We start from the raw sequence: 11,087 nt of genomic DNA on the forward strand, positions 1-11,087 counted from the left end.
GTGCTGGATGCAGTGCTGAGGAGACTGGGATCGGGGCTAGCCATGCAGATTTTGGAGATTTCTTTTCGAATGTTGTCGATTTTTCTTTTCTTTGAAGTAGGCAGCTTGTTTGGCATGGTAGAGGGCGAGGGTATAAGTTTTAAACATGAATTGAAGTGGAGGAAGTCTGCGTGCAGTTTTTAATTTTCTCCACAGCCGCTCGGTGCACCTAGAGCACCGCCGGATGAAGCGTTTTTGGGACGTGAGTCAAGGTTACCGTGGCAACAGTAATTATATGAATGTTATAGAATTTTTTACAAGTCACTGGTCAGACCCCACATGGAATATGGAGTACAGTTTGGGGAATCTACTCAAGAAAGACATATCAGAGCTTGAGCGGGTACAAAGGCGGGCAGCTAAATTAATAAAGGGAATGGGCAGACTACAATACTCAGAGGTTATCAAAATTGGGGTTATTTTAGTTTAAACAAAGACTGCTGAGGGGCAACCAAATAACTATCTATACATATATTAGGATACCGTACAGAGATCTCTCCCATTATCTATTTATACCCTGGACTGTGACTGTAACAGGGGGGCATCCTCTACGTCTAGAGCAGTGTTCCCCAACTCCAGTCCTCAGGGACCGCCAACAGGTCATGTTTTCAGGATTTCCTCAGTATTGCACAGCTGATGTAATTATTTTCAGTGCCTCAGACATTGCCACAGGTGTTCTTACCATAGGATATCCTGAAAACATGACCTGTTGGTGGTCCCTGAGGACTGGAGTTGGGGACCCCTGGTCTAGAGAAAAGAAGGTTTCTACACCGACATAGAAGAGGGTTCTTTACTGTAAGCAGTGAGACTATGGAACTCTCTGCCTGAGGACGTGGTGATGGCGAGCTCACTAAAAGAGTGCAAGAGCGGCCTGGACGCCTTTCTTGAGTGTAGCAATATATGTTAGATCACTAATTACTTCAGAAGGGTCGGTGATGCAGGGATTATTCTGATTGCCGGATTTGGAGCCGGAAAGAAATTTTTTCCCTAAAAGTAGGAAAATTGGCTTCTATCTTATGGGGGGGGGGGGGGGGGGTGCCTTCCTCTGGATCAACATTGCAAGATAATAGGCTGAACTGGATGGACGTGTGTTTTCTTTCAGCCCTAGACACTATGATACAATGACTTGTTGCCAGGAGACATAACAATCACAATGTTTCCTGCTGATCCCATGTAATCTATGTAGGAACCTCACAACAGGTGTTCAATTTTCCTGCAGCGCCACCAATGGGATTATCTGTGTAATTCATACATATGGCTGGTTCTCTTTGTAGATGCTCTTGGCTCTGCTTAAAGGAAACCTGTTATCTCCAACTGGCACCATAAACTTAATTAGATGGAGGTGACAATGAGCTGTGTGATGTGTTCTTGATCTTGCACTGTCACCCGGTGAAGTCCACGTATAGCGATCTGAAGAGAGTCAGGTTTTCTAGTGGCTGCGGACCCCACCAGGTGACCATGTGGGTTCGGGAGAGTGGAGAGAGTATAAAAAATACATCACTCGGCTCCCTGTCACCTCCCCTAACAGCACCATAACTTTATGTGCTTCGGTGCGGCTGGGATGTGACAGATTCCTTTAAGTGACCTTCCAGGCTGGATAAACAAAGATGGCCACACTGCTTTTCTGACTACCTGATGCACATTGTGTTTAGACATTAGTATGTATCAGTAGTCTAAGACACTACTGCTGCTCACATGGACAGCACTGGCCAATCAAAGCAGCCTGGATTGTGTCAGAGTAATGCCACAGTGTGCATCAAGTAGTCGAAGAAGCCGTGTGGATATCTTAGCTGATCCTTAATATGCCATTTAAGTATGAGTTTTCAAAACCAGACAAAATCTTTTATGTTTTTAATTTTGTTGTCTTGGAACGTTTCCCTTCGCCCACTTTCTTGTACAATGTGCAGTGTCCTCCATGGTTCCCGGTCTCCCTATATGGTCTCACTGTATTATACGTGATGGTCTGTTTCAAAATAAATGCCAATTATTGACTGTCTTACAACACGTACATTTTACAGCTGTATAAGAAGTGCATAGAAAGGATTAATTGGAATGACTCTTCTGTCTTGTCTGTAGAATCTGCATCACCGAGGAGTGGTGAACTTGGAGTGCATGTTTGAGACTCCAGAAAGAGTGTTTGTGGTAATGGAGAAGCTGCACGGGGATATGCTGGAGATGATCCTGTCCAGTGAAAAGGGAAGGTTACCCGAGCGGATCACCAAATTCCTAGTTACCCAGGTGAGTCTTAGTACCTTGGGCCATATATAAGCAGATGCTAATGGATGCTAGGAAACCTAACCTGTATTGTTGTATTTTAGATCTTAGTAGCACTGCGACACCTTCACTTCAAAAATATTGTCCACTGTGACCTAAAACCAGAGAATGTGCTGCTGGCATCTGCGGACCCCTTTCCTCAGGTAATGTACAAGGAGCTTTAGGATTAAAAGGGGTGTACCACAAATGCAAGTTGTCCTCAATCCACAGGATAGGAGATAACTTGCAGATTGATAGGGGTCTCTCTTCTTCTGACGTCATTGTGAATGGAACACTGGCTGGGCATGTGCAATCACTTCTCCATTCGTTCCAATGGGGTTGTCGGAAATAGCCGAGCAGCACCGCTCGGGTATATTTGTAGTTAAAAGTGCTGCATTCAGTCTTTGCAGGGGATGCAGTAACCCTTCGGTAAAGAAAATAGGACCCCCATTCTCAAGATCGGCGGTGAGACCTCCTCCGATCAGCAGGTTATGCCCTATCTTGTGGCTAGTGTCTATATACTTTCATCCATGTAGAACATGAAGGGTCTTCAGAGGCTAAGGAATGGATCAATTTCAGATTAATAATCATTCAGCCCTTCAGGAACTATACAGTTCATTCTGCTCCTAATATGAGGAAAGGGAATTGTACACAGCAGATGTCATTTCATCTAATCACTGCATAGGCTGCTATGGATGCTTATTACAGACCATGGTTTATTTTATAGCTTATGTATACAAGTCTGGGTAGAATTTACCCTTGACCTACTTTGCTGAACATGATCGAGATTTTATTTGGAATACGTACTTCTATTTTATGGAAGTGCTGACGGTCCTGGAAAATCTCATTGTGGCTCTAGGTTGCACACCAGTCAGTGGCAGTCTGATCCCTTCTACTGTGACAGAACATGCTGTGTGACTGCTGCAGTGATGGGACGTGCACTTACATTTGGCTTATAGTGATGATTGTGGCCATGTAGCCAGCTGGAAGTGATGGCAGGAGATGATCTGGTTGCATATAGAAATGCACAATTCCAGAAACTTATCGTCAATGGATATATAACGCATGTGTAAGCAGCTTTTAGTGTAATCATTTATTGGAAGAAAATTTAGAAAGTATTATACTACATGATGCAATAAATTAAAAAGTGGGTATTGATGCAGTGTAAGAACTCATACGGATTGCTAACAACTTTTTAATACTTTTATTTACATCTTAGGTTAAGCTTTGCGATTTTGGATTTGCACGTATCATTGGAGAGAAATCTTTTCGCCGCTCAGTCGTCGGGACCCCTGCCTATTTGGCTCCTGAAGTGTTGAGAAATCGGGGCTACAACCGTTCATTGGATATGTGGTCTGTTGGGGTCATTATATATGTCAGTCTGAGTGGGACTTTTCCTTTTAATGAAGATGAAGACATTCATGATCAAATTCAGAATGCAGCCTTCATGTACCCACCACATCCCTGGAGGGAGACCTCTTCTGATGGTGAGTTCAGGAGTATATTGTTTGTGTCGCACCGATATGCAGAAATCGTTAACAAATTGAAAGGGTCTTCCCATCTCATACAGTGATGCCAGATCCCTAGTGATGGCAAATCGCCAGGTCAGTGCTATGGCCACTTCACAGCCTATGCCTGCTCAATGGCACCTGATCACCGAATGTCTAGAAGTGGCGCTGTGCAAGGGAAAATGGTTAAAGGGCCGTGGCGCTTACTGATATGAAGTCACTGTATGGAAATACCCAGTTACATTTCAGTAGTTCTATTTTGGATTGAGACACCACTTTTATTTCATTTTGTCAGTTCAGCAAGCAAATAGATACATTTTTTTGACTTTTGCCTTTTAAGTTCTGATGTGGGACAGAGTTGTCCATTAACTCTGATTTTAGGGGTCTTCCTGATCCTTTTTCTGTACTCATCTGGTGTATGGAAGAGAAGCAGTATTTTTGTGAAAAAGTAAAATCGGATGTGTCACAGTAATACTACTTCTATTTGTTGCCAAACACTACAGAAAACGTGAGGGACCTCATCGGGAATAAAGATTTTTACTGGATAAATGGATATATGATCGACCCTATGTTACGGTTTCTTCACTAAACCTCCTTTTGTCCTTTTTTAGCCATTGACCTCATTAACAATCTCCTACAAGTGAAGATGAGGAAGCGTTACAGTGTGGACAAAACCCTCAACCACCCCTGGTTACAGGTAAGCAGTTTTCAACATTTCACATGTCAACCTGAGGGTTTTATTAGCTCCATATGTATGTAATTATGCACACCGTAAGAGTCACATCAGATGGATTTGATGTGAAAATGGCTTCTGCCAATTTCCCACCAATGTGACTGTTTGTTGGCTTGATAATGGCAAAGTTTAAACATTTTTCCCATCACACCACATTAGGATATGCCATCACTTGTGACAACACAGTTCATTTCAAATGAATGGGGCTACATTGCAATGCTGTGCTAGTAGCTGTGTTGTGCAGTGGCATGTTTGTTCTAGTGATCATCAGGGGCTCAGACGTTGAACCTTCACAGATCCACGTAGTGATGTCATCACAGAGATATGTCATCTCCTGTTTTGGTGGGAAAATTGTATTTAGCGAAATATATGATATGAACCGATATGCTTACATTTCAGTTGTCATTGTGTAATGATTTCGAAGATCTGCGGTCTGCTTTCCCTACATAACCTATAACAGCACATCAGAGGGAGGGTTGGAATATGGATTTCAGTTGTCTACCACTTTAAAGGGATATGTCATTTTCTGATGACACCTTTTATAAATCACATTTTTATATTATACATGTTTTTTAAGATTTTTTCTTTGTTTCAATGTCACAATCATTATTTTAAAAATTGTAAAATCCTGCAGCTTTTACACTAACCACTAAGCCTAGTAATAAGACTTAAGCCCTATTTAAATGATGCCCGACACTCGTCCCTGTGTCTCTGCGCTCCTGTGCTCCGGCATGGGAGCTAGCAGAGCAGGCTGGTTCACAGAGCGGCCAGCAGGGGGGCAGGGCAGTACAGGAGATCTCTCCTCTCGCTCCCCCACTCCCCTTCATTCACATAACACAGCTGCCGTTTACTACTGAAAGGCGGCTATTTAAACTGCACGATGAGCTTCATTGTTTATGCAGCATGAAAGATCAGCGATGAAGCTCATCATGCAGTTTAAACCAGTGTTCCCAAACTCCAGTCCTCCTGGACCACCAACAGGTCATGTTTTCAGGATGATCTCAGTGTTGCACAGGGGATGTAATTATTGTCGGTGCCTCAGACATTGCCACAGGTGTTCCTACTATAGGAGATCCTGAAAACATGACCTGTTGGTGGTCCCTGAGGACTGGAGTTGGGGACACCTGGTTTAAACAGCCGCTATTCAGTAGTAAACGGCAGCTGTGTTATGTGAGTGGAGGGGGTCGGGGGAACGAGCAGAGAAAAACTCCTGCACTGCGCTGCCCCCCTGCTGGCCGCTCCATGAACCAGCCTGGTCTGCTAGCTCCTGTATGGGAGCGCGGAAACACAGGGATGAGTGTAGGGCATCGTTTGCCCGACACTCGTCCTGTGTAAATCGGGCTTAATACTTCCTGTTGTGTAGAGAAAACTTTTCAGCAGTCAGCTCATTCTCACATACAGTATTACAATGAAAGGGGACACCTATATATAGATAACACAGAATCCACCATTTATTACAGGGAGTAATCTCAGCTCATCTATTCCCTCTCCTTGCATAATGACCTCTCCACATGTCAGAGAGCATGGCCACAAAGCTTTTCCATAAAAGTCAGTGCTTCAACTCCTGGCCATTTATCTCCTTAGTCTTTACAGCAGCCTAATAGGCTATCTTTGAATGTTGTTAAAGGGCCACTCCAGTGAAATTGAATAAACAGTGTGTAACTACTCCCCCAATATATATGTTGACTAGTATTACCTTGTTTAGTTATTCCTTTCTACCAGAATTGTCCTGGAGTCCCTCTCCTCAGGTGGGCCATGTGAGCTCATTCTGACCAACTTGAGATATAATTGGCAAAGTTCCTCTCATAATGTCAGTTTTTCAGTCAGCATAATTCCTGTTTAATGAACCGTACCACATAAGCTCTGTAGAGAGGAACGCAGACCATCCTATAACAGTTACTGCTGATGATGGTTCAGCCTCCTCACTGTATACTTATGGTCCTCAGCTTACTTAGGTGAATACACAGAGTAGTGATAATCTGTGTCCTCCTTGCAGACAGAGATGGTACTTGCTCTAGCTGCTCATATGATGCGCTCATGCATCATGGGATTCATGGCACAAAATAGTTAAATAGAAAGTCGGGAGAAATGTCAGCATCAAGGGTGTCTGATAAGTATCAGACAGGAGGTAGCATTGCACAGAAGTGACTGCTATATATATAGATAGATATAGAGATATAGAGATATAGAGATATAGATGTCCAGAGTGTGACGGGTAAGGGGTGACGTGATGGAAAGATGTGGCCCTTTAACTGCAGCTCGGACAACATGGCTGCCTCTATAATCATGTACAGAGAATAGAAAGAAATCTACAATTCAAAAGTAAGTCTTAAGAAATGGAATTTGTTCCAATATTTGGTTTTAGTTGTTATAAAATATAGGTGATACATTCCCTTTTTAAAGGGGTTTCAAGCAGTAGAAAATATTTTGTAAAGCTGAGTGCTACTAAATAGAAGTTACTTCACCTTTAGGATGGCCCACTGATCCAGTTCCAACCCCTTCCGGCCCGCATCACATTTTGTCTAACATTGGGACGTCTGCAACTACTTGCTGGCCGCAATGTTCAAAAGATTTGTTATCCCACTCGTAAAACTCCAGTCCTACAATATTGGGTTAGAAGAGAAGTGATTTTTCCACAGATGTGACTTGCGTAAGTAACTCCCCCTTATTTTTTATGTCTTTATCTAGGATTATCAGACTTGGCTAGATCTGCGTGAACTGGAGTGCAAGATAGGGGAACGCTACATCACCCATGAAAGCGATGACCTGCGCTGGATGACTTATGCCGGGGAACACTGTCTCCAGTACCCCACTCATCTTTTGCCCCCAGCATGTAGTGAACCTGAAGATGCGGAGATGAGGGCTCTGGGCGAGAGGGTCAGCATCCTCTGACTCTTCCAAGCTACGTCTCACTTAATGATTGTTCCTCCGCTAAAAGAGACAAATGATAGGGAACGGATTTAAGAATGTACAACATTCGTCAGTCCAATCTGGTTGTGCACCTCACTCCACGATACCTCTGGGCTGCTTCCCTAGCACAAACCTGTTTATATTAAATCCTTTCCGAAGAGCCTAATGAAGACACTCCATTGGGGCAGTGTAGAAGGGGGCGCTCCATATGTCCCAAGGACACCCGGATTATTTTTATTTTTTTGACAGATTGTGCATTGTAGGAGCTATTCCATCCTTTTATTATATTCGTATTCATTACATTGTTCCGATTATAAGAACTGTAAGACGTTTTGCTCCATTTCCGGAGGGTGAATGTGTTCCATTACACATTGTGTGGGTAACGTGTAAGTTAGTCCTACACAAACCTACACTTAATCATGTGTAATCTAAAGTAAAGTCATCGAGAAGTAGTTTCTTATGAGGGAGGTCAAAAGGGAATCAATCCTGTAATTTTTAGTATTGGGAAAACAAAGTTGCAGTCCACCGAGATGCTTAATCACTCCGTGATGTGTTGCAGGCACAGTTGTCGGCGCAGGGGTTAATCTGCTTGGTCACGACTGTCTTTTATTCCGTTTTTTGTTTCGAGATACGTGTCTGTTTTTATTTAATTTGTAGCTTGAAGGATGACCTAAAAGTTTTTATTCGTGCAAGGTGACATACTCTTCAGGGGTCAGCGGATGACAGGAAGTGCCCAGTGAATATCATAACCTGGAGCAGCATGTACAGAGCTGTGAACATGCATGTATGGAGGCTCTGTGTACTGCGCGCAGGGATCGTTTGTACTAGATTCACCAAGGACCAATGCTCTCTTCAGGGCAGTTACATGAGGTTCTCTCAGCTCTGCCTCACTTACCCCCTGATTTGGTTTTGTTCTCAATTTTGCTTAATTGTTTTTAAAAAGTTACTAATATTTTTTCTAAAGGTCAAATACAGTGTATTTAGCAAGTTTTCTCAGTATGTTCCATATTATACTCCTCTGGCAGATTTTAGACTATATTCTTACATTTCTATCCTGAATAAAACCAAAATACTGTGTTACTACTTCCTGTGTGTTCCCTGGTGAGCCGTTTTCTCAACATTGTTCTCCCTGCTGATGTGTGTGCTGTCTCTTTTTTTTCTCACCTTAACGCTACGAGAAGCAAGTTTACATCCTGGCAGGGTGTTAGTTAACCCAATAGGGTGTAAACTTGCATCCTGTGGATGTTGCATGCTCAGACGTGAGCCAACTGTGACTGATAGCCAGCCTCCCACTGCAACAGCGAGGATCGATAAGAACACCGATCCCCGCTGTCAACCCCTTACATGCTGCAATCGATGGGCATCTTCTCTTGCAGGTTGACTCTATCTCCCTATGCATCCACTGCAGCACTGGTTTCTTCCCTGTCGAGTCCCAATGCATGACCAAAGCATCTTCTTACAACTATCTTCACCCAGCCAAACTGAGGAGGAGGCTTTGTCCTCGAAATACATTTTTTTACTGGTTTTTAATTTTGTCCAATAAAACATTTTTTGGTCTACCTAACTGGTTCTTTAATAAATCTTTTTGGAGGTCTGTGCCAATCTGTACGTCTCTATATAGTTTTCATGTCCTGTCCATACAGGCACAACTGCTGTTGGCTGCTCCTCTACACGAATATCTGGGTATAGATCCTCATTGAACCCCCGCTTGGGGCTCCAGTAATTAATATTAAGTCTACATCCACCACTACGGGGTTGTTCCACCTCCTTCGATCACTCCAGTCAGTCATTTTATGGGTGAGTAAGATGCTGTGCTTCATGTTGGTTTGTTGGGACGAAGTACGAGGATTTGCCAAATTAGAAACTGATATGAAAATGAATGCAGTTTCATTACCATTTATGTGCATTGACATTTAGCTTCTTAAGGGCAGCATTAAGAGGTATGTTTGTAGCAAGTATGTTTTTTATTGCTTTCCCGGCATAATCATAAGACTGTCATCTTCTTACAAAGCTGCTTTGGTAGAGATAGCCGAGCTGTCAGAGAGAAAATATTGTCAAGATCCATCACACTGGACTGTTTGGTTCAGAGGAGAAAGTTTTACTGCAGATGGAAAATGAAAGCGTACTTGTAGTAGTTGGCATCCAACCATAAGAAAACTGAAAGAATCTGGTGGTGGTTAACGAGAGAAGAATGTAAGATACTAATGTGCACAGCTTCACTGGCTGCTGATCTATTTGGACTCTTCATGGGAAAATATCTGTAACAGCAATAGGAAATTAGTCAGAAATGTCGAATGATGAGGCAGTTTCTCCTCAGCCTATACACTCTATGTTCCGATCAGGTCTGCATGGGTTTTCATTGTGCATCTGGGAACGGAGTATACTGTTAATGAGGTGATGGCACATATAACATACAGCTCCTGGCACACAACTGTAGCTTATAGATTGAGAGATACACCCTGCTCCCTGAAAATAAGGCCTATCCTGAAAATAAGCCCTTCCTTCATTTTTCAGGAAGACTTGAAATATAAGCCCTACCCCAAAAATAAGCCCCAGCTACATTACTTAAAAAAAGAAACCATTACCTAGCAGGCTCAGTCCAGGTCCCTCCCGCTGCTCTCCGGAGCTCTGATGTGCTTCTTGCAGTCCTCGGCTGCCCACAGAAGATCACTTCCCATAAGGAGCACCTGCTGTAAATGTATGGGTGGGGGGCTTGGTCGCAGGTAGTGTATGCAGTGGACTCGGGATAAAAGCGTCCCCACTGAATGATAGCTGCCCACTGTGTATAGTCTATTATACGCTACGTAGACACATACTTCCTGACTAGATGTCTTTAAAAGCAGATGGTTAAAGATGAAACACCTTCATAGAATGGTTCCAATGTGTCCCCTTCCCTACTGTAGTCCAGAGGTTTTCATCAGGGGACAAAAATCACCAAAGTCCAAACAGATGTCTGCCATCATGGTGTCACACATCAATTGAAGGAGTATGCGCAAGAGCGCGTTACTGTTTGGACTTTCCTTTTTAGGTCCCCCGATGAACCCTCTGGACTACACTAGAAGGGAAATGCGTTGGGACCACTTTTGAAGGGAATTGCATCATGAGCAAAAAATATAAGATTTGACAGAATGTGTGAATGAACCCAGCTGGCCTCGCTGCAACACACAGCCGCATCTAATCCCTGTACAGTGTCTTAAAGGGCACTCGCAATGCTGTAGTGACGATATCCGGCATTGTGGTTGCACAAAAACTCCAGCAGCATGCTCTTATTTTCATGCATATTTGCACACCAAAGGTCCCCATAGAAGTAAATGGGGAGCGCACAATGCGCTAGGAGATGTGTGATGCGCTGCGTAATTCCGCTGGAAAAAGAACACATCTGGAACTAATTAGCCATTTCAATAAGTTTCACATAGGTGTAAGGTATTGATAAACAACCACTCACAAACCTTCCTTAGGGCGCCTTCACACTAGCGATAAAATCGTGCGATGTAAGTGAAAATGCAGAACTATGAAACCAATGATTTTCAATGGTTTCCTTTACATTTGCGATATTTTCACTTAAGCGATGTTGCGAGAAAAAAAATTGCGGCGTGTCCCCCCAATTTGTGTTTTTGCTTTTTTTTTTAATTTATTTTTTTAATCTC

The 11,087-nt window shown here is 43.1% G+C and overlaps 1 protein-coding gene across 1 annotated transcript in view; it reads left to right on the forward strand.

The window, feature by feature from the left end:
* Positions 1 to 8,523, forward strand: part of PRKD1 (protein kinase D1) — a 125,693-nt gene extending 117,170 nt beyond the window's left edge. The window contains exons 13-17 of the mRNA XM_066608576.1: positions 2,113 to 2,274; positions 2,355 to 2,453; positions 3,509 to 3,776; positions 4,409 to 4,494; positions 7,219 to 8,523. Of these exons, the coding sequence (XP_066464673.1) occupies positions 2,113 to 2,274; positions 2,355 to 2,453; positions 3,509 to 3,776; positions 4,409 to 4,494; positions 7,219 to 7,422 (819 nt within the window). The 3' untranslated portion in view covers positions 7,423 to 8,523. The remainder of the gene's footprint in view (positions 1 to 2,112; positions 2,275 to 2,354; positions 2,454 to 3,508; positions 3,777 to 4,408; positions 4,495 to 7,218) is intronic.
* Positions 8,524 to 11,087: the final 2,564 nt, after the last annotated feature.

This window comes from Eleutherodactylus coqui, chromosome 6, assembly GCF_035609145.1.
Source record: "Eleutherodactylus coqui strain aEleCoq1 chromosome 6, aEleCoq1.hap1, whole genome shotgun sequence".
In the NCBI taxonomy this organism is placed as follows: Eukaryota; Metazoa; Chordata; class Amphibia; order Anura; family Eleutherodactylidae; genus Eleutherodactylus; species Eleutherodactylus coqui.